The sequence below is a fragment of the Felis catus genome, chromosome A1 (assembly GCF_018350175.1).
Source record: "Felis catus isolate Fca126 chromosome A1, F.catus_Fca126_mat1.0, whole genome shotgun sequence".
NCBI classification, from domain to species: Eukaryota; Metazoa; Chordata; class Mammalia; order Carnivora; family Felidae; genus Felis; species Felis catus.
The window spans coordinates 139,424,153-139,445,172 of NC_058368.1; the positions used below are offsets into that span (position 1 = coordinate 139,424,153).

Consider the following 21,020-nt stretch of genomic DNA (forward strand, 5'->3'; position numbering starts at 1 on the left):
AAAATTCACAAACGGGATTTAAGGCCCCCTCCCCACGCCCTTGTCAGTAGTGACTGTCTTGCCTGGAATGCCTTCAGTTAACTTTGCCCAGATCCACCTCTTTCCTATGAGAGATGTAATCATGGAGTCGATTCTGGAACTAGGCTGCCTGGGTGTGCTCTGGCTTCACTTCTTCCTAGCTGGGGGGGGGGGGGGGGGGGGGGGGGGGGGGGGGGGAGGGGGGGCTCTAGCAAGTTACTTGTCCTCTCCTTGCCTGAACAGACTAACACATGTAAAATGCTTAGGACAGGGCCATTGCAAAGTAAGAATTCAATAAATACTGCTTATTATATAAAACCCATCTCATACATGAAACCTCTGACAAATCTAATTCATACTGATTTCTCCTTTCTCAGAATTACTTAAGAATTGCAGTGCTACAAAACTTAGCATTAATATATATAATATCTTACATATTATATTTCTCCCTCAAAATAATAAGATCTATAGGCAGGAGCATAGCTTTTATATTTGTGAATGATTTCCAAACTGTTGGATACATAGCTGGTGCTCAATAAATGAAAACTGATGGAGTGACTCATATTATCTATTCTTTAATATATTCTCAATATACATTCATTTAAAAAATGTGTCAGTCCTCAAAGCCTTCTGAAGTATACTGCCCTGAAATTCTACTTTGGTGCCTACAAGGGACATGAAAAATGCACATAATAAACGTATCCAATTATGTGGAAAAGCAATCTCACTGCTGTCATTTATGAAATGCATCAAAGCAGAACTATAAAATATAAATATGCAAACAAACAAATGAGATTTATTTCTTTTTATACCAAATGGCTATAAAAGCAAACTAAAGGTCTGAACTGGCTACGCCTCTACCTACAGGTCAGGATAAAGAAAACACTTTCTGGAGGTGATTTTCCTTTCTCTTTTGCTCATATTGTGGATGCACTCAGTCTTGGCCACTATGGGCAATAACCTTTAACTCCACACAAGCTACACCTTCCACCATGGAGGGTCCAGCATAATCTTCCCCCCAAGAACCTCTTCTTTAGTCCTTCATTACTTGTTGTTTACCTTAAAAAAAAAAAAAAGCACAACAAAAAACCCAACCTAGGATCTGTCTTTGGAATAAGCAGCTTTACATACTTTATATTGTGCTTACTAAAAGCTTCACGAAAATTTTACTCCAATTTCCTATTTTTACTGTGGTAGGACCATCTTTGTCTCGGACACCTTTACAATTCTGTACAATATGGCACAGTGGTAAGAAGCACAGGCTCTGTAGCCAGACTGCCTGGCATTGCTTTAGTTCTGGTACTGCTACTTAACAGAAATGTATTTGGGGAGAGTCTGTCATATAATAAGTACTCAGTGAATACCAACTATTAGTATTGTTATCACTTCTGTACTTCGTCTACGCGGGTATAGAGGAGGCTGCCTACATGTTTTGATTTGATGGTGTTACAAGGTAGCACCAAACTAAAATCATCTCATTTCCTTTCTATCTGGCCATAGGGTCACCCCATCCCCAATGTGATTTGAAGTTTCCAACATTTAAAAGTTCACATTTACAAAAGATTCTTAATGACTTTAAAGTCCTTATATTTCTTTTGAGTTTTTCCTTCTTTTTTTTTTTTTTGACTGGGAAATTCAGTTTTATTAGTTTTTTTTTTTAATTTAATTTTTTATTTTTTTAAATTTACATCCAAATTAGTTAGCATATAGTGCAACAATGATTTCAGGAGTAGATTCCTTAATGACCTTTACCCATTTAGTCCATCCCTGTCCCACAACCCCTCCAGTAACCCTGTTTGTTCTCTGTATTTAAGAGTCTCTTCTGTTTTGTCCCCCTCCTGTTTTTTATTTTTGTTTCCCTTCCCTTATGTTCATCTGTTTTGTCTCTTAAAGTCCTCATATGAGTGAAGTCATATGATGTTTGTCTTTCTCTGACTAATTTCACTTAGCATAATACCCTCCAGTTCCATCCACGTATTTGCACATGGCAAGATTTCATTCTTTTTGATTGCCGAGTAATACTCCATTGTGTATGTGTATGTGTGTGCATGTATATATATATATATATATATATATATATATATATATATACCACATCTTCTTTATCCATTCATTCATCGATGGACATTTGGGCCTTTCCATACTTTGGCTATTGTTGCTAGTGCTGCTATAAACATAGGGGTGCATGTGTCCCTTCGAAACAGCACACCTGTATCCCTTGGATAAATGCCTAGTAGTGCTATTGCTGGGTCCTACAGTAGTTCTCTTTTTAGTTTTTTGAGGAACCTCCATACTGTTTTCCAGAGTGGCTGCACCAGCTTGCATTACCACCAAGAATGCAAAAGAGCTCCTCTTTCTCCACATCCTCGCAAACATCTGTTGTCGCCTGAGTTGTTAATGTTAGCCATTCTGACAGGTGAGGTGGTATCTCATTGTGGTTTTGATTTGTATTTCCCTGATGATGAGTGATATTGAGCATTAGATTCAACAAAAACCGACCATCAACAAGGCATATCATAGTCAAATTCACAAAATACTCAGGCAAGGAGAGAATCATGAAAGCAGCAAGGTAAAAAAAAGTCCCTAACATACAAGGGAAGACAGATCAGGTTTGCAGCAGAGTTTTTCTTTGTTAAAGTTGGTTTTCTTTTTAGGGGCACCTGGGTGACTCAGTCGGTTGAGCATCCAACTTTGGCTCAGGTCATGATCTCAGAGTCTGTGGGTTCAAGCCCTGCATGGGGCTCTGTGCTGACAGCTCGGAGCCTGGAGTCTGCTTCCGACTCTGTGTCTCTCTCTCTCTCTCTCTGCCCCTCCCCTGCTCATGCTCTGTCTCTCTCTGTCTCAAAAATAAATAAAAACATTTAAAAAAAAAAAGAAAAAGAAAATCAGAGACTCAAGCCTATACTACACATGTGTGTAAGAACTAAATTTATATAATTTGTGTGGTTCAGGAACTCAAACTGAGAAATGAGCATAAAAACTTGTGTGAAGCTGATAAACTTCTAAGGGCCCCAGAAGAGGCAAATGTTAAACACGAAGCCTAGGCACACCAAAATTCCCATAGTAATCAGTCCTCAATAAAATGAAATCATAACAAAAAATTAAAAACCACATAAAGAATCATGTTATCATGTGAGACTCAGGAAGAGACCTTAAAATTCCTTTTAGTTTTATTTTGTTCTTTCTTTAAAACAAAAATTCGAAAAGCAAAGAATTTCTAGAAATAAAAAAGAGTCATTTATTTTTTTTTTATTTTTTTTTTAATTTAAAAAAAATTTTTTTTCAACATTTATTTATTTTTGGGACAGAGAGAGACAGAGCATGAACGGGGGAGGGGCAGAGAGAGAGGGAGACACAGAATGGGAAACAGGCTCCAGACTCTGAGCCATCAGCCCAGAGCCTGACGCGGGGCTCGAACTCACGGACCGCGAGATCGTGACCTGGCTGAAGTCGGACGCTTAACTGACTGTGCCACCCAGGCGCCCCAAAAAAGAGTCATTTAAATTAAAGTTTCAACATATGAGTTAAAGAGAGTAGAAATATGGGTTAAATAGAGGAGAAATATTTGAGGAGAGAAATAATGAAGCAGGAGAGAGGTCAAAGGATAGCACACAGAATATAGTTAAAGAGTTGGAAAGTTAAAGAGATGGAAAATATGAAAAAGATACTAGAAGATATTAAGACTAGTCTAACCAACATCTAAAGAAAAGTTCAAAAAAAAGAAAAAAGAAAAAAGAAAATTACTGAGATGGAGGCAATTTTCAAAGGTATAAAGACTGAAAGTTTCTGGAATACAAATGAGAAATGTGCCTTCACATTAAAGGAGTATTTCTAGGCCTTAGTTTAATTAATAAAATGCTCCACATTTAGACACAACTTAGTGAAACTGGAGAACATAAAAGCTACAAGATTATCTATAAGGGAGTGACAATTAGATTGACAGGTGACTTTCTGTCCATTATTAACAGATACCAGGAACCAACGTAAATCATTTTCAAAGTGCTAAGGCAAATGCAATTTAGTTTTAATACAACTTAAAATATTTATGCTATAAATTAGTTGATTAACAATAGTTGAAGTTCAAAGAATAATACTGTCTTCTCTACAATGACTAACAGAAAGCATATAAGAGAAGTCTAACTTTTCTTCAAAATAGTATTTCATTGAGGATGCTACTTCACTTAAGAAGTTAGCTTCTAGTAAGCTTTGCATTCTTATCATGTTACACGAATCTTATCAATTAACATATTTTTTATTGAGCAACTACTATGTTATTTTTGTAAAAATATATTTTTATATGAGGAGTTTCAAATACAGCAAACACTACCACTATAAACCATGCGATATCCAGATTGGCTAACCCAGGTTGCTTTCCTCTTTTCTGTCTGGAGTCCAGGGTCCACTGGACCCACTATGAATCCTAGACATTTTTACCCACTATGAATCCTAGACATTTTTTGGGAGTGGATGGGTGAAGACACACTATGATAGTGGCAGGGTCCATGGGACTAGAAGTAGCTAAAGAACCCAACCTAGGTGTAAACAACAGCAGCTAATCCATATTCTGTATTCAGTGCAGACAAGTGAGTTAACTACACAACATATTTTCTTGGCTCATTTTGTTCAATTAGCTATCTTATTTTCTTGTGACAAAAAATACTTTCAACCTGTGCATTCTTAAAATGGAAAGAGTACTGCCAACAGTTAATGACTGACTAGCCCAAAGAATGGCATTTTCTAAGCTGAAAATTTAAAGGATTTCAACTTCAACTCACCACAGGATGGCTTTCTCTTGTTTTTCCTCTGCGTGAAAGAAAAGGTGGATCAACACTTTTGCAGTCGTCACTAAAACACTGTTTATGTCTTTTTGGTCGGGCAGCAGGAATTTTGACTTTAAAAATTAAAATTAGAAAATATAGTAAGAATGTATAAAAATTTAGCTTCATTTTATCAATTTTAATGGTGACAGGAATGGAAAGAATAAATTAAGTCTACAATTACTAAAATATCTTAATTTGGGTCAGCATCTCATTGTTTATTCTCAATTGCTTAATTACAGCTAACATTTACTGAATACTTATCACATGCTAGATGTCAAACTTCCTGAGCCATCTTATTTAATCTTCATACAAGCCCTGTAAGACAGGTAGTTTATTCTATGCATTTTACAGAAGAGGAGAGTGAAGCTTAGAGGGATTCAGGAAGTTTTCTTAATGTCACATAGCTAGTATTGAAATCGGATCTGACTCCAAAGTCCGTGCTCTTAAACCACTACGTCTATGATTCATTGTCTCTGATCCTTTCCCATTCTGGATTCCCTTTCTTCATATAACTATTGTTCCCCTACGTCCCTCATCCCTTTACGGTACCTGACCAAGGAAATGTACACACAAGAAACAACAGACAAGTGGGAATTGATACAGCATTTCATAACAGAGTGCCCAATAACTCCAAATACGGCTGTGGAGAGGGAGAGATACATGGCTAGGGCTCTAAGAAAGGCTCTGACCCTATATATTTACCATATGGTAGCAGGTAATGAAAAGAGGAAACCTTGTATCAGTCTTGACCTTGACCTACATGTGATCTAGCTCACTAGTAAAATATGAGACAATGATTATCCTTGGCTCTGACCAATCGTAACAGTAATATGATTCCTCTCTTGAAAATCAACAATTGTTAAGGATAGTATAGGCTGGGAGAAAAGTGACAGGGATTCTTTTCCCAATCTTTCTGCCTCACTGGAAGAAAGGGCAGATATGTTCCTGGGTTTCTTGTATGAGTCAAGCAGGACAGAAAAGGAAGAACAATTCATTCTCCTCAACATTTAATAAATTGTGTTTAACTGTTTGTCTTCTGGTTGATCTCCACACAAGACTGGAACTTCCTCAAGCGCAAGTACATAGTTTGCATAGCAGGTGCTCAACAAATGTATGATATCTAAATTAGTGTTCACTGAATGCCTAATTCTTGTAGATAATTCATTATATTATTTAAATGCAAACTATTTCTAAAAAATGGTTCATAAAATTTTGCCTGGCTGTACATTCCCTTGAAATATTCTTTACACTATACTCACACATACACATATGTATACATGTATATTTCCTTAACAAATTCATATTCTGGCATCAGAACATGAGATTCTTGAAAAGTTGGCATCAGTCCAACTTTCACATGTACCATTACAAATTTTGAAGTAATGGAATCTTACTTCCAAAGACTGAGTATAATGTCAACCTTTTCCAGCCCCTCTACGAGTAAGCCAATCTGTGTGGATTCAATTACATCTCTATCTCAGACCCAATGTTAGAGATTAATAATGGTTTAATGAATAATATGGGCTCCATTTCAACACATAATTCCAAACCAACAGGATCATATGGTATATAAATTAAACCAAATGTGGAAATGCTGATTTCTAAAAATAATGCTTTTCAAGAGTTTAATAAACATATAAAACATCTACCCCAGTCATGAAACAATTTACACTATAAATATGAAGGTTTTATTTTTCTAAGCAGAGGCATACACTTGTATAAAAGAGCAGGCAATACTTCCACACATACCAGTGACTGTAGCATTACTTTCATCTCTATTATCAGTCTCAACAGCATCATAAGATTTCAGCAGCTCTTTCGTTTTTTCATCATCTGCTTCATCCAAAGCAGTATTCTGCTTTTGATTCTTTTGATTTGGGTTTGCTCCATGTTGTAGTAGAATCTCAGCTGCCTAGAAGATATTTTCCCAAGGTTATCTCCATAGACACCTTTCTGCTTTCATTTTAAGACACCACCATTAAAAGTTATCAAAGTATAAAAAGCTATCAAAAAAGTTGGCAAACTCTGGTCAAGAAAATTTTTGATTAAATTTGATATGACAACTGTAAACTGATCCACTGATTTGGCCTGATCTGTCCTCACAGGAGAACCAAACATGATGACATGAAAGTACCAGATATGCAGCCTTCAGGGCAGTTAAGAAGCAAATATAGGTAAAATGAGGTGCAAGATTTACTCTGTCTCTTTAACAGAGCTCTTTGTCTTCCTCCAACCTGCATTACTATATTTTAGGTATGTTACTTGTTTAAGAAATTTTATGAGCTAGCATGAGAATCCATAACCCTCCTAATAATGTCTATGCACGTCTATTATGCGTCCTAACTTACATGTTAAAGGTAAAAGGCAACTTAGAATCTACTCCAACCCCATCATTTTAAGGAAGAGGAAACTGAGGTCAAAGAGCTTGTGACATTGGGTGGAGGGTGATCTCTAATATAAATGAATTTGTAAGTTTACAAAGTCATTTATATTAGAATATAAAGTTGAATAACTCAAAGTTGTTGCATATTAGAAATCAGTGAATGACCAAAGTTAAAGATGTTACTAATTAGTTTATAGTATAACTCAGTTAGTGAGCAATAGCCAATGAGTCCATCCGCGGGAGGAAAGTGATTCAAATCACTGAAAAACCTGATCAGGAAAAGATGGCCAGGATTTTGTTAAAAATAGAGACATACTATGTGTCAGTGGCTTTTCTCTTTCTCCTTATGTCCAGGTATGGAGAAGCAGAGATACTTAGGAGCAGATGGGCCAGTGAAGATGACAAGGACAGCCCCTCATTTGTTCCATCAGCCCAGGGTTAGCATAGCATAAAAGAAAACACATTTGTTTTCAAGTCAAGCATATAGAACTCACTCCTGCTACTTACTAACTGTCCTTGAAGAAGTTTATTTACCATTTGAACCTCATTTTTATCACCTTTGAGAACTAAATGTGAGCCCTTGTCCAATATCTTATACTAGTGGGTCTTTAATGAAAGCAGTCCCGTCTGAGTAAAGGCATTTTGTTTTGTTTTTACAAGAAGGGGTGAGCAGTACCTCAATCCAGTAGTTTCTAAGCCTGAGTGATCAGTAAAGTCACCTGTGGAATTATTTAAAAATACAGATTCCTTATACCCTCTTTCCACTACTATATGGGGGAGAGAGGAAGCTTGTTTTGTTTTGTTTTTTTTTAACAAAGGAAGCTTTTCTAGAGTTAAAAATTATGCCATATAAATAATGACTCTTCTGTGTGTTAGGATGAGGCCTTCCTCTCAGGCCTTGACCTTTAATGTATTAACAAGGATTCATTTAATATATTAGTTCCGAGGAAACAGAGAACTCAGCTCATTGGAATGGGACCCTGAACAGCTATTTTTCAGTAATGCCCAAAAGAACAGCTACAGGGCCACAAGGCACTAAACAGGAATGGCTAACAGAGAGCTCCAGGCAATAAGATAGGGTGGACCTGAGGAGCAAAGAGCTTGACAAAAATTAGGTGACCAAGAAGTAGGCCCCTTGCTTAACTTTTTTTTTTTTTAATCCGCTTTACTAGGGTAATCACGATGACAACCATGACTTAGAAACATTCCATCATCATAAAAAAATTTATTATGGCTCTCTGCAGTCAATCTTTTCCCACCTCCCTTTGGCCCTTGGCACTCAGCAATCTGGTTCAATCACTATAAATTTTGCCTTTTGTAGTATTTCATACGAATGGAATCATACAGTATACAGTCTTTTTTGTGTGTGGCTTAAGTTAGCATGATGTTTCTGAGATTCATCCATATTGCTGTATCGATGGTTTCATCTGGCTACTTGCTAGCTGGTATGGGAACAGTGTTATAACAATGAATGGAAGTTACACCTATTCTGCCACGCAGACAGACGTGTTCAGGAACGCCTGTAATGAAGATGTTTCTAAGAATGCTACTTGCTAGCTATGATGAGAAGAGTGTTACTTCAGGGAATGGAAATTACATATCATTTGCAATGTATGTGGTACTAAAGGACACTTGTAGTAAAGATGTTTTTAAGAAAAAATAGTTTGTTCCTTTTAATGATGTACCTGTGTATCCATCTATTTATCTATCAGTTGAGAGACATTTGGGTTCTTTCCAGTTTCTGGCTATTATGAATAAAGCCACTGTGAACATTTGAGAATATATCTTTATGTAAACAAAAGGTTCTTTTTTAAGATTTCTGTCTCTCTGCTGGACCTCTAGTTTTGTTCATGTATTACTTTCCCGATTTTACTGAGTTGTCTTGTAGACTGCTGGGCTTCTTTAAAACCATTATTTTAAGTTCTTTGCCAGACAATTCATAGATTTCCATTTCTTTGGGGTCAGTTACTGGAAAATTATTGTGTTCCCTTCTTGGAGCCATGTTTTCCTGATTTGTTAACGTTCCTTGAAGTCTTGCATTGCCATCTTCACATCTGAAGAGACAGTCACATCCTCTAATCTTCCCTAACCAGCTTTGAAAGAGACATCTTCACCAGTCAGTCCATCTCAGGATTCTGAGGCTTTCTTAGATTTTTTTCTATAGATGTATTTGCTGCACATTTCTTGTTTTCTCTTGGGGGGAGTTCTTAAAACTGTATGCCTTCTATTGATTCCATGAAGCCAGGCCAATTGGCTTTTGTTTTTCCAAGGGGGATTCTCTAAAATGTCCCCTGAAATCCTACAGAATTGAACTTTCTGTGTTGGATTACTAGCAAGTCTGCAAAGGCTTACTTTTGCTGCCCACGAGAGTGCACAGAGAGAGCTGGCCACAGAGTAGGGTAATAGAAGGGGTACGTGGGTGAGGTGTGCAGAGCATTAGGGAGATCCAAGGAGCTACGTGGGGAGTTCTACAGGTGAGGCATCTCCAACAACCTGTAGGTAGGCTTCCTGGAGTCCACAAACTGGTTAGTTGGAACAACTGTGGAGCAGTTAGCACCATCACAGAAGCTGGTGAGTTCTAAGCCTTTGCTGCTATGTCCCCAGCCTCTCCCAGACCTTCAATCTTGCAGATCACCTCATCAATTCAGGTGAGGCAAAAAAGAAGTGTGTCTCTTGGTGTGTATTTGTGTAAGAGAAGAATTTCCTAAGAGAAGAATTGCAATCGCCAGCTATGATAGTGGATTTCCCATTTCTTTTTTAAAAAATTTATATATGAGAGAGAAAGAGAGAGAGAGAGGGAGAGAGGGAGGGACTGAGAGAGGAGACACAGAATCTGAAGCAGGTTCCATCTCTGAGCTGTCAGTTCAGAGCCCGATGCAGGGCTCGAACTCACGAACCGTGAGATCATGACCTGAGCCAAAGTTGGATGCTCAACCAACTGAACCACCCAGGTGTCCCTATTTCCCATTTCAATTCTGCTTTTACTTCATTTATTTTGAAACTCATTACTGTGTGCACCCACTTTCAAAATTGCTATGCCTTCTTGGTCAAATATTCCCCTTATACTTATGCAATGTCCCTCTTTATCCCTGACAATATTCCTTGCTCTGAAATCTACTTTGTCTTAAGCTTCCAGAGTCACTCATTCTTTTGATTATTGTTTTCATGGTGTATCTTTTTTCCTCATTTCCTCTTCTTCATAGCCCCTGGGAATCACTAATCTACTCTCTGCCTGTATGGATTTGCTTATTGTGGACATTTCATATTAATAAAATAGTATGTGGCCTTTTGTATCCATCTTCTTTCATTTAGCATAATGTTTTCAGGTTGATCCATGTGGTAGCATGTATCAGTACTTCTTTTTTTATGGCTTAGTAATATCTTATTGATGTATACCACACTTTGTTTATACACTCATCCACTGATGGACATTTGGGTTGTTTCTACTTTTTGGTTATTTGGAAAATAGTGCTATGGACATTCATATACAAATTTCTGTGTGAACATATGTTTTCAGTTTCCTAGGCTATATACCTGGGAGTAATTTGCTACATTATGTGGCAACTTGGTTTAACTTTTTGAAGGAACTGCCAGACTTTTCTATAGCAGCATCACCATTTTACATTACCACCCGCAATGTATGAGAGGCCCAATTTTTCCACATCTTTGCCAACATCACCTTTACTTTTGAAAGATTTTTTGCTAAGTACAGAATTCTAGGTTAACAAGTTCATTGCCTCTTGTAGTACTTTTTAAAGATGTTGCTCCTTCATCTAGTGGCTTGTAAAATTTCTGATGAGAGGTTGGCTACCATTCTATTTGTTCCTATATACACGTTTTTTTTTCCCAAACTTTCTGTTTCTCCCTTTTTCACTGGTTCTCAGCAATCTTATTATGGTATATGTTGGCACAGTTTTCTTCATTTTTCCTTTACTGGCAAGCTGGTAAGATTTTTGGTTCTGTGGATTTACTGTTTTCATCACATTTGGATAGTTTGGTCTTTATTGTCCAAATATTTTTTTCTGATCAGCCCCCTCCTTTAGGATTAAGCTTGCATATAGATAGATAGATAGATAGATAGATAGATAGATAGATAGATAGATAGATATACATATATCTGGGAGTATATGTCTATAGATATATAGGTATACATATATCTATATCTATATAGGTATATCTATATAGATATATATAGATATAGATATGTATAATATAACTTGATATTGCCCTACTGGTCACTGATGTTTTCTTATTTTGTCTTTGTTCTTTCAGTCTTTCTTCTCCCTTTATTCTGTATAATTTCTAATGTTTTATCTTCAAATCCAACGCACTTACTTTTTAGTATTTATATGCTGTTAACCAAGCCATTTGGTGAATGTTTCATTTCACATGTTTTATTTTCATCTCTCATAGTCTGAGTCTTATTTACACCTTCCATTTCTATTCTCATCCTGTTTCTGTTTTTCTCCACCATCTTAAACATAACAGAGTGTATTAGTTTCCTATTACTGCATAACAAATTACTACAAATCTGATAGCTTACAATAATACAAATTTATAATCTCACACTTCTGTAGGTCAGAAATCAGAGCGTGGTATGGCTGCGTTGTCTGCTCAGATTCTTCACCATGCTGAAATCAAAGTGTCAGCTAGACTGTGATAGTCACCTAAGGTTTAGGGTCCTTTTCCAAGCTCACTAGTTTTTTGGCATAATTCACTTCCTTGAAAGTTTATGACTAAGCTTCCTGTATTCTTCTTGGCTGTGGATTAGGGACTGCTCTCAGCTTCTAAAAGCTAGCTGCAGATCCTTGCCATATGGTTCGCTTTGATGCTTTCCTTCTTTTAAAGGATTTACCTCATTAGGTTGGGCCCACTCACACTCAAAGGGAGGGGATTATACACAATGTATATAGGTCAGTGAGTGAGAATTTTCAGGACCATCTTAGAATTCTGCCTACCACGTACAGTATGTAATTATAATATTTGTTTAACATCCTTTTCTGCTAATTTTATTATCTATGTCATTTCTGGGTCTGTTTTGCATGATTATTTTTATGCCTGCTTATAGGTAATATTTTATACTCTTTTATTTAAACAATTTTTTTTGAACTGGTTGATAGACATTGTGATTTTTATATTGCTGAATGCTGAATTTTACTGTATTCCTTTAGATGTTGTTAGGCTTTGTTCTGGGATACATTTAGGTTATTGGAATCAGTAGGATCTTTTTGATACTTTCTTTAAAACATTAGAAAAAATTTACATTTATTTATTTTTGAAAGACAGAGAAGGACCAAGCACGGGCAGGAGAGGGGCAGAGAAAGCACGAGACACATAATCTGAGGCAGGCTCCAGGCTCTGAGTTGTCAGCAGAGCCTGACCCAGGGCTCAAACCCATGAACTGTGAAATCATGACCTGAGCTGAAGTCAGACGCTTAACTGATGGAGCTACCCAGGTGCCCCATATTTTCTTTTAAATTTTAAGGTGAATCCAGAGAAAGGACTAATTTGACTCAACTATGCAAGAAATACCTATTTGATGTTTCCATGTTTTATGAGTTCCTACCATTCTGGCTGGTGCAAACATAAACTACTCAGCCCCCTGTAAGCTCCAGAGATGATTCTGACAATCCTTCCTGCTACCTCTTTGCCTAACCTTACATGGTTTTCTTAAACATATTTGTAGATCAGCCAAGAATCAAGGTGGTTTCCTTCAAATTTCTGGAAAGTTCTCTGTGCAGATCCTTTCTCTCTGGTATTTTGCCCCATAAATTCTAGCTGTTGGAGACTTTTAAACTCCAAATTCTATCTTCTTAACTTGAGACCATAGCGCTGTTTGTTTTCTCTCTTCCTGTGTTTCTGCCTGGAGACACCTAGTCCATATGGTAGGGCAACCATAGGATTTGCTTCCCTTCTCTAAAGGAGAAGAATGTCCTGTGCTGCATGTTGTACAATGTCTCAAAACTGCCACTTTATGTATTTTTTCACTTTGTAGTTGTTAAGAGGGGAGGGCATATCTTGTCCCTCCTAATTTTTCTGGTACGAAAATGCATGTCCATCCTCACCCACTTTGTATCTTTTTCTCTCACTCTCCTTTTCCTCTTCATTTTACAAGGTGAAATACAGGACCATTTTGGAAAATAACTTAAAGCAGAAACGAAGATTTAAAAAGAATTTAAAAGTTGGAAAAAATAGGCTGTTGAGTAACTTTTCATGCAGTAATGCAAGAATAAAAAAATAAAATATAAGAATTAGCTTTATAGGATATAGAATTGATACTGATTAGGTCTCTAATACCATATATTTACCTCCCCTGCTGTCTTTTTAATCTTTCTAATTTATCAATATTCTATCTCAAGATAAAGAAATAGGGACAAAGGGGAGGAAATTAGAAATAAAATGAGCCACTGATCAAAGAACTGCCACACAGAGGGAAAATGAAGGAAGATGTGAGGAAAAATTCTGGCAATATACCAGAGTCAAAGAAATTAAAATATCTTTAAAAATACCACCTCCTTCTTTCAAATAGAACATTTCTCTTTAAAATAAAGGCAGTACTGATGTGGAAGGTTAGTCTAAATGCAAACTTTGTCTATACTGCCTTAACATAAGGTCGAGCAATAGCAAACTACGGCCCATGAGCTAAGTCCAGGCTGCTGCATATCCTTACAACAATGCTGTACGAAATCTTAGCTATGAGCACCACTGAATGCTGAGCTCTAGAAGTCCTTCTAATAAATTCTAAAATATAGGGGTGGTACTGGGGACCTCCTTATTTTGTTTTATATTCTATTTTTCAGGATAATGTCTAAAAACCTGATTTTCCTACTATGAAATTTTGGCCCTTATTTAAGTGGTTTCACTTTAAGTGGCCTTTTCCTGTACATATAACCAGTAAGTTCATTGATCTAATGACTCTTCCTGCTTCCTTTCTTCCATTTCATGACTACATAACCTTGAGACTTTATCTTAGAGACCAAAGGGCTTCTTTGGTCAAAAGAAGCCACTCTGGACATTAGCCCACCCATCTGGTATTATTCTTTTTTTTTTTTTTTAAATTTTTTTTTTTTCAACGTTTATTTATTTTTGGGACAGAGAGAGACAGAGCATGAACGGGGGAGGGGCAGAGAGAGAGGGAGACACAGAATCGGAAACAGGCTCCAGGCTCTGAGCCATCAGCCCAGAGCCTGACGCGGGGCTCGAACTCACAGACTGCGAGATCGTGACCTGGCTGAAGTCGGACGCTTAACCGACTGCGCCACCCAGGCGCCCCTGGTATTATTCTTAATCATTAGTTTATATCTCTTATCTCTGCAAATCATAAATTCCATAGTATTCCTTCACATGACTACCTTTAAACTGAATAAAGTGGGAATATGCTTTCATGAAATTAACAAAAAAATCAGCAGGCTCTTAAAAATATCTAGGGACAGATAAATTGGTGTTAGTGAGACGTTCAAGGTATTTTTTACATGAACCTTGGTTTTAATACTGTTATTCATAGTGGTTTCCTTAACTGTTTTCCAAAGTCAGTGATTTTTCCTGAAACCTGTACTGCCTATTGATAACAACAGAAGTCTTCTCAGATTTGTCAAACAAAGATGAGTCTAAAAATCTTAGGAATTTTAAGGTATAGATGTGAGATTCAGTGTTACTGAAGTAATTACCTTAGTAATTTTTTCTTGTGATGGCTGTCTGATTAAGAGAAACAAAGGAGAAAAATACACAACAAATCCTCAGGAACAAGCAACATTCATTTGTACCCATTTTTTTGAAACCTCAAACCCACTGAGAAATTTTGAGTTAAAGTCTGTCAACATATATCATCACTATAATTAGGCTCTTATGCACAAGAGCCAATCATTTACGACAACATGAAACGTATTAAATTTATAGCCTGTGTTTACCCTGAGCCCTTTCATTTTATTCTGACTCATGTGAATTCTATGAACAGAGACAATGTAAAAATGATTCATTAGGAAATATGATTTTTCCAATCTATACACAATATCTTATTTTCATTTATAATTTTAAGTAGTTTTAAAAATCATTTAAGGAATCACTTTAGTGCTCAGTTTAAAATATCTTCATTTTCTTCATTCACTTTTCTAAGGAAAAGTAATAGGAATGCAATCTGATGTGCACTGTACCTTTAAATGACTGCTGGAGGCAGCATCATGTAAGGGCAGAATCCCACCTACATTTTCACAATTAACATTAGCACCAGCTTTTAACAACTCTACAATTATATCATTAGATCCCTTACTAGATGCCTCATGGAGTGGTGTCCAACCTAAAAAAAGGAAAAAAGAAAAAGCCAAACAAGCTGCTGCTTAAAAATCAACATTCATGTAATATCTCCATTCTTAAGTTTATTTGCACTAATGTAATTAGTATCTATATTGATTCAAATGTATACACTAAGCATTAGACAAGAAATTATACTGAAAACCGTGACCTTAAAATGTGTTTCATTTTGGGGGGCGCTTGGGTGGCTCAGTCAGTTAAGTAAGCATCTGACTCTTTGTTTTGGCTCAGGTCATGATTTCAACGTTCGTTTGAGCCGTACATCCAAGCCCTTGCATGGAATTCTCTCTCTCCCTTTCATTCTCCCTCTCTCTCTGCCCCTCCAGCTCTCTCTCTCTCAAAATAAATAAATAAACTTAAAAAAATGTGTTTCATTTTTGTCAACAAATTGATCTCGGGAAAAAGTATTTCTTTTTTTTTTTTTTAATTTTTTTTCAACGTTTTTTATTTATTTTTGGGACAGAGAGAAACAGAGCATGAACGGGGGACAGGCAGAGAGAGAGGGAGACACAGAATCGGAAACAGGCTCCAGGCTCCGAGCCATCAGCCCAGAGCCTGACGCAGGGCTCGAACTCACGGACCGCGAGATCGTGACCTGGCTGAAGTCGGACGCTTAACCGACTGCGCCACCCAGGTGCCCCAAGGGAAAAAGTATTTCTTGATACAAGGGTCAAAGAAAAGACTCAGAGAACATAAAATATAATGGGACTAAATTTTTTCACCTCAGATATTAAAATAGAGTACGATCATGTCTGACTTTCTCATTTGTATCACTGCATTGTCACTTATCTCTTTAAAATGATATATGATTCTTGAAGTCAACCTCTGAGTTTTTCCCTCTGTTAATTCCTCATACAATGTTTGTGCTTGAGCAAAATGTTAGAAGATCAATTTAAAAATGGAGGCTTAAAATTAAAATTAACAAAGAGAGACAAAAGGAACTATGTAAAGAGAGGAGAAAGAGAAGGGACAGGGAAATGGGAAAAAATTGGCATTCTCTCCAAAGTGAGAGAATAGTATTAAGGCCTCTAAGGAAAAGGCCTAAATAAAGCTCCCCTTACTCCCCATTCTGTATACTCCCTCTGAATGCTCCCATATGTATGTTAGAAACTGCTTCAGAGGAGGTTATTCTAGCAACTAGAGAAAACCAAGATAAATTTAACTATTCAACTAAATAATATATTATAAAAAAGAAAGTTCAAAGTTAGCAGCCAGGATCAAAATTGGGAGGGGGGATGAAATGTGTAGTTCAGTGAGTTCAAGTGATAAAGACAATTAAAATTTAAAGAATCCAAACCTGCATTATCTTTTGCATTCACATCTGCTCCGGATTCTATTAGCGCCTTCACCAGAGACAAATTTCCTCTTGTGGCAGCCAAATGAAGCCGGCTTTCCCTTCTGGCATGCCTCTTACTGATTCCAGCTGTTTTCATTTCTGAAAATTTGCCAAGCAAAACTGAGGCTTCTCTTCTGCCAGATGCTGATTATTACAAAGGAGCTTAGAAAATACAGAGCAACTTCCTTAAAATACCCTAAGTAGGGTACACTATACAAAACATACATCGATATCATCATTGCTATTACGGTTTTAAAATGTAACTTGTGGAGAAATTGTAGAGCATCTAAGCACATTACTTTGCATTCATTCTAACAGTTACTCACTCAATCATAAGATTAAAACAAACTTACTACAGTTCTACACTCCTCTCATTCTCAGTAGTCCTGTAATAATGGATAACATTTTTCTTAAAACAAATTGTGATTTTATAAAACTCCTCTATTCTCTATCTCAGTGAGTGTGTTTCTGATCACAAAAGATGCCAAAAACCGAATTATGGCCTATTGACTGGTTTTTCTTCCATAAAGCATGTAGTACAATATCATTATCCAAAGGTTTTAAAATATATTTATTTATTTTTGAGAGAGAAAGAGGGTGTGTGTGTGTGCATGAGGAGGGGAGGGGTAGAGAGAGGGAGGGAGACAGAATCCCAAGCAGGCTTTGCACTGTCAGAGCAGAGCCTGATGCAGGGCTCTAACCCCAAGAACCATGAGATCATGACCTGAGCCAAAGTCAGGAGTCAGACACTTAACTGACTGATTCACGCAGGTGTCCCCAAAGATTTTTAAAACTCTTTTCTTTGCACAAGTTAGAAAGACCTAAGTTGGAGCGAAAGCACACAAACCAACAACAACAAAAGAACCATATTTCCTTCTTAATTTCTTCCCTAAACCATGTTAAAATGATCGTAAAAGATTTTTTTTTAAATACCATATAAGGACAAAAGAAGAGGAAACAATGGAGGACAGAGGCGTCAACAACTTTTTGGGAATCAGAAAATTAGTGACAGAGAAGAGTTAACTGACTTGGTAGACTGGGGGAAATGACTCAACCCAAATGGCTGCAAAAACAATTATAGAGAAAGAGAGTCCACCTGAACCCCAGCGCTTGAGGACATCAAGTACCATGGAAGGCAGGGTGCATGCAACTGGGCTAGAAGTGCAGAGATTGACTGAAAAACAAAAAACAAAAAACCATATATAGAAAAGTTGGGAATCCAAGTTCCCTTCCCTAATCCTGTAGTGTCTGGCAACCATTCCTCTTACCAAGGTCCCCATCCCCAAGCCAGGTAACTGGAGGTTATTTTCTGTAGAAATTGTATCAGAGAAGCTTCAGAGTGAGACATAAGGCAAAGTTGAGGTTTAGAGTGATGAAACAGAAAGGATATTCATTATACCAGTAGTTCTCAAATGTAGTCCCAGATTAGCAGTTATCAGTATGACCTGGGAAATGTGTTCAAAATGCAAATTCTCCAGCCCACTCCAAAAGCCTACTGTAGAGGGCAGACTTTAAGATAACTCCTGGGGAGCTTGGGTGGCTCAGCCAGTTGAGTGTCAGACTCTTGATTTCTGCTCAGGTCGTGATCTCAAGGTTGAGACAATGAGCCTGTTTGGGATTCCCTCTCTCCCTCTCTGCCCCTCCCCTGCCTGCGCATGTGCTCTCTTTCAAAATAAATTAACTTAAAAACAAAACAAACACAAAACTTCTAATGATCCCCATCTCCTGGTATTTATGGCCTTGGATAATCCCATCCTCTTGAATAATTTGCTTCTAACCAATAGAAGACCTCAATATCAAGAGTATATTTCATTCCTTTCATTAGGCTACAAGAGACTAACATTTTCTGTCTTGCTAGCAAATTTGCGCTATCACCTTCAACGTGCATGTTTTGATGAACCAAGTGGACATGCTGGAAAAACTCATGAAGGAAGAAACTGAGGATGACCACAAACTGGCCACAACCCTCAAGGAACTGAATTCTGACAACCACCACATGAGCTTGAAAATGGATCCTTCCCTTGTTGACACTTCAGATGAGACCTGTCTTGGCCAACAGCTTGCTTGTAGCCTATAAAATAAACTGAGCAGAAGACCTGCTTAAGCCATACCCAATTCCTGACCTGCAGCAACTATGAGGTTGAAAAATGTGTGTTGTTTTAAGCTAAGTTTGTGAATTTGTTCTATACCAAGAGAGAACACACCTAATAAATCAGATGTTTTGAGGCTAGAGTCCAGCAATATGTATTTTAATAAGCTTTTCAGGTGATTTTGATGCAGGATAAGGTTTGCAAACCATTGCTTTAAACCTTAAGACCCTCTCCCTGCTCCATTTCCTAAATGCCAGCAAGAGGATTCTTTGATTATATGAATCACAGGAATAGTAACAGCCTCATGGCTATCTTCCAATGACATCCAGACAAAATCATATTGCTCTTCAGAAATTTGTGCTTAGTGGGGTGCCTGGGTGGCTCAGTCAGTTAAGTGTCTGACTTCGGTGCAGGTCACGATCACAAGATTCGTGGTTCCGAGCCCTGCGTCAGACTCTGTGCTGACAGCTCAGAACCTGGAGCCTGCTTCAGATTCTGTGTCTCCCTCTCTCTCTGCCACTCCCCTGCTCATGTTCTCTCTCTCTCTCAAAAAAAAAAACATTAAAAAAAAGAAGAAGAAATTTGCACTCAGCAATTCTTTACTGGAACAATAAAGACATTTTATGTCTATTATATATATTCAATATTTTATATACATATATAAAGAACATATTTTAAAATTATGAAATACCCAAAATGGCAGACCTGCAGTTTTCAAGTTTGAATTGAAAAATCTCTCCCAGTCATTGTTACTGTTAATGGTCCAAACCTTCTCACCTTGTTCTTTGTGTTATAGCAAAGGAGGTAGGCACATAATAAACATTTTGGGGCAAAAACTCTAAAATTCTTCAAAGTTATTGTCATCATAAATTTCTACACCATGTAACTAAAATTTTAAAATAAAATCTGGAAAAAAAAACTAGAAAGGAAAAAAAGAGGACTCAATTTAAACTTGCAAAAAAACTTCTTCATAAAGTCAACTGTTGTTAATACTAGGTACTTTTTAATAGCATTATACTTTATTAATAAATTAATAAATATTAATAATTATTAAAAATATAATATTGAATACATGGTATTAAGATTTATTTTTAGTTTGTGAGTTGGTTTTTTGAGAGTGAGTAGGGGAGGGTCAAAGAGAACGGGAGAGAGAAAATCCCAAGCAAGCTCATGCTGTCAGTGCAGAGCCCGACACAGGTCTCGAACCCATGAACCATGAGATTAAGAGTTACCTGATCTGTAACCAGGAGTCGGAGGCTTAATCAACTGAGCCATCCAGGCACCCCAATAATATTATTTATTAATAAAGTATAATGCTATTAAATACTCAGCTTTCAGTTACTTTGTATGTGATCTATTCTTTACTCTCTGGAAGCTCAAGATCCTTAATTATATCTGCAGAGATTCTTTTTCTAAATAAGATAATATTCACCTCTATATAAAATAATATCACAGGTTCCAGGGATTAAGACATGGACATGTTTTGGAGGACCACTATTCAACCCACTACAGGAGGGATGTATAAGAAGGTCTTTAGATTACACAAGAGAGGGACAATGGGACAAGGTTCTCAGAGAATGCCTAATCCAGTGTTCTTCCTACCTCTTAAGAAACAATAGACAAATGAACTTTTCAGTGTTTAATATTTAACCTGAAGTGGCTTGGCCCAGCCTATTGTTCACCACAGCCTTATCTCCAAGGACCATCAAAAGAGAGTTAGCATGTCTATATTGCCAAGCACACACAGTTCATTCATCTGACAAAATGAAAACCAGTGGCTACTCTTTAATTTCCCTTATGTTGAAAGGGCTCTCTGGAAGCTGTTAAGTGATCTGGCACAGTTCAGATGTGCTGCCCCCACTCAATATCATTGCTGTCTGCTTATTTTACCTCCTCTAACATTTCAAGTTAAAAGTCTTAGGCAGAAATATGACAAGAATGTATCTGAAGACTAATGGATTCTCAAGTGGCACTTTATAGTAAAACCATCTGATAAATATAGCTGAAGTAATCTTATAGCCTAGTGAATGAGAAAAAAAATCAACCGTAAATGTGAAAGTTTAGCA

General features: G+C 37.1%; 1 protein-coding gene across 7 annotated transcripts in view; it reads right to left on the reverse strand.

Moving 5' to 3' along the window:
• ANKRD31 (ankyrin repeat domain 31) overlaps positions 1-21,020 on the reverse strand; it is a 138,044-nt gene that overhangs the window by 40,116 nt on the left and 76,908 nt on the right. For 6 of the 7 annotated variants that reach the window (XM_045062118.1, XM_045062133.1, XM_045062113.1 and 3 more), the window contains 4 exons: positions 16,826-17,008; positions 15,372-15,514; positions 6,588-6,750; positions 4,794-4,909 (listed from right to left, as the gene is read on the reverse strand). In XM_045062118.1, coding sequence (XP_044918053.1) covers positions 4,794-4,909; positions 6,588-6,750; positions 15,372-15,514; positions 16,826-17,008 — 605 coding nt within the window. The remainder of the gene's footprint in view (positions 1-4,793; positions 4,910-6,587; positions 6,751-15,371; positions 15,515-16,825; positions 17,009-21,020) is intronic. The other variant, XM_045062116.1, reaches the window with a different exon arrangement.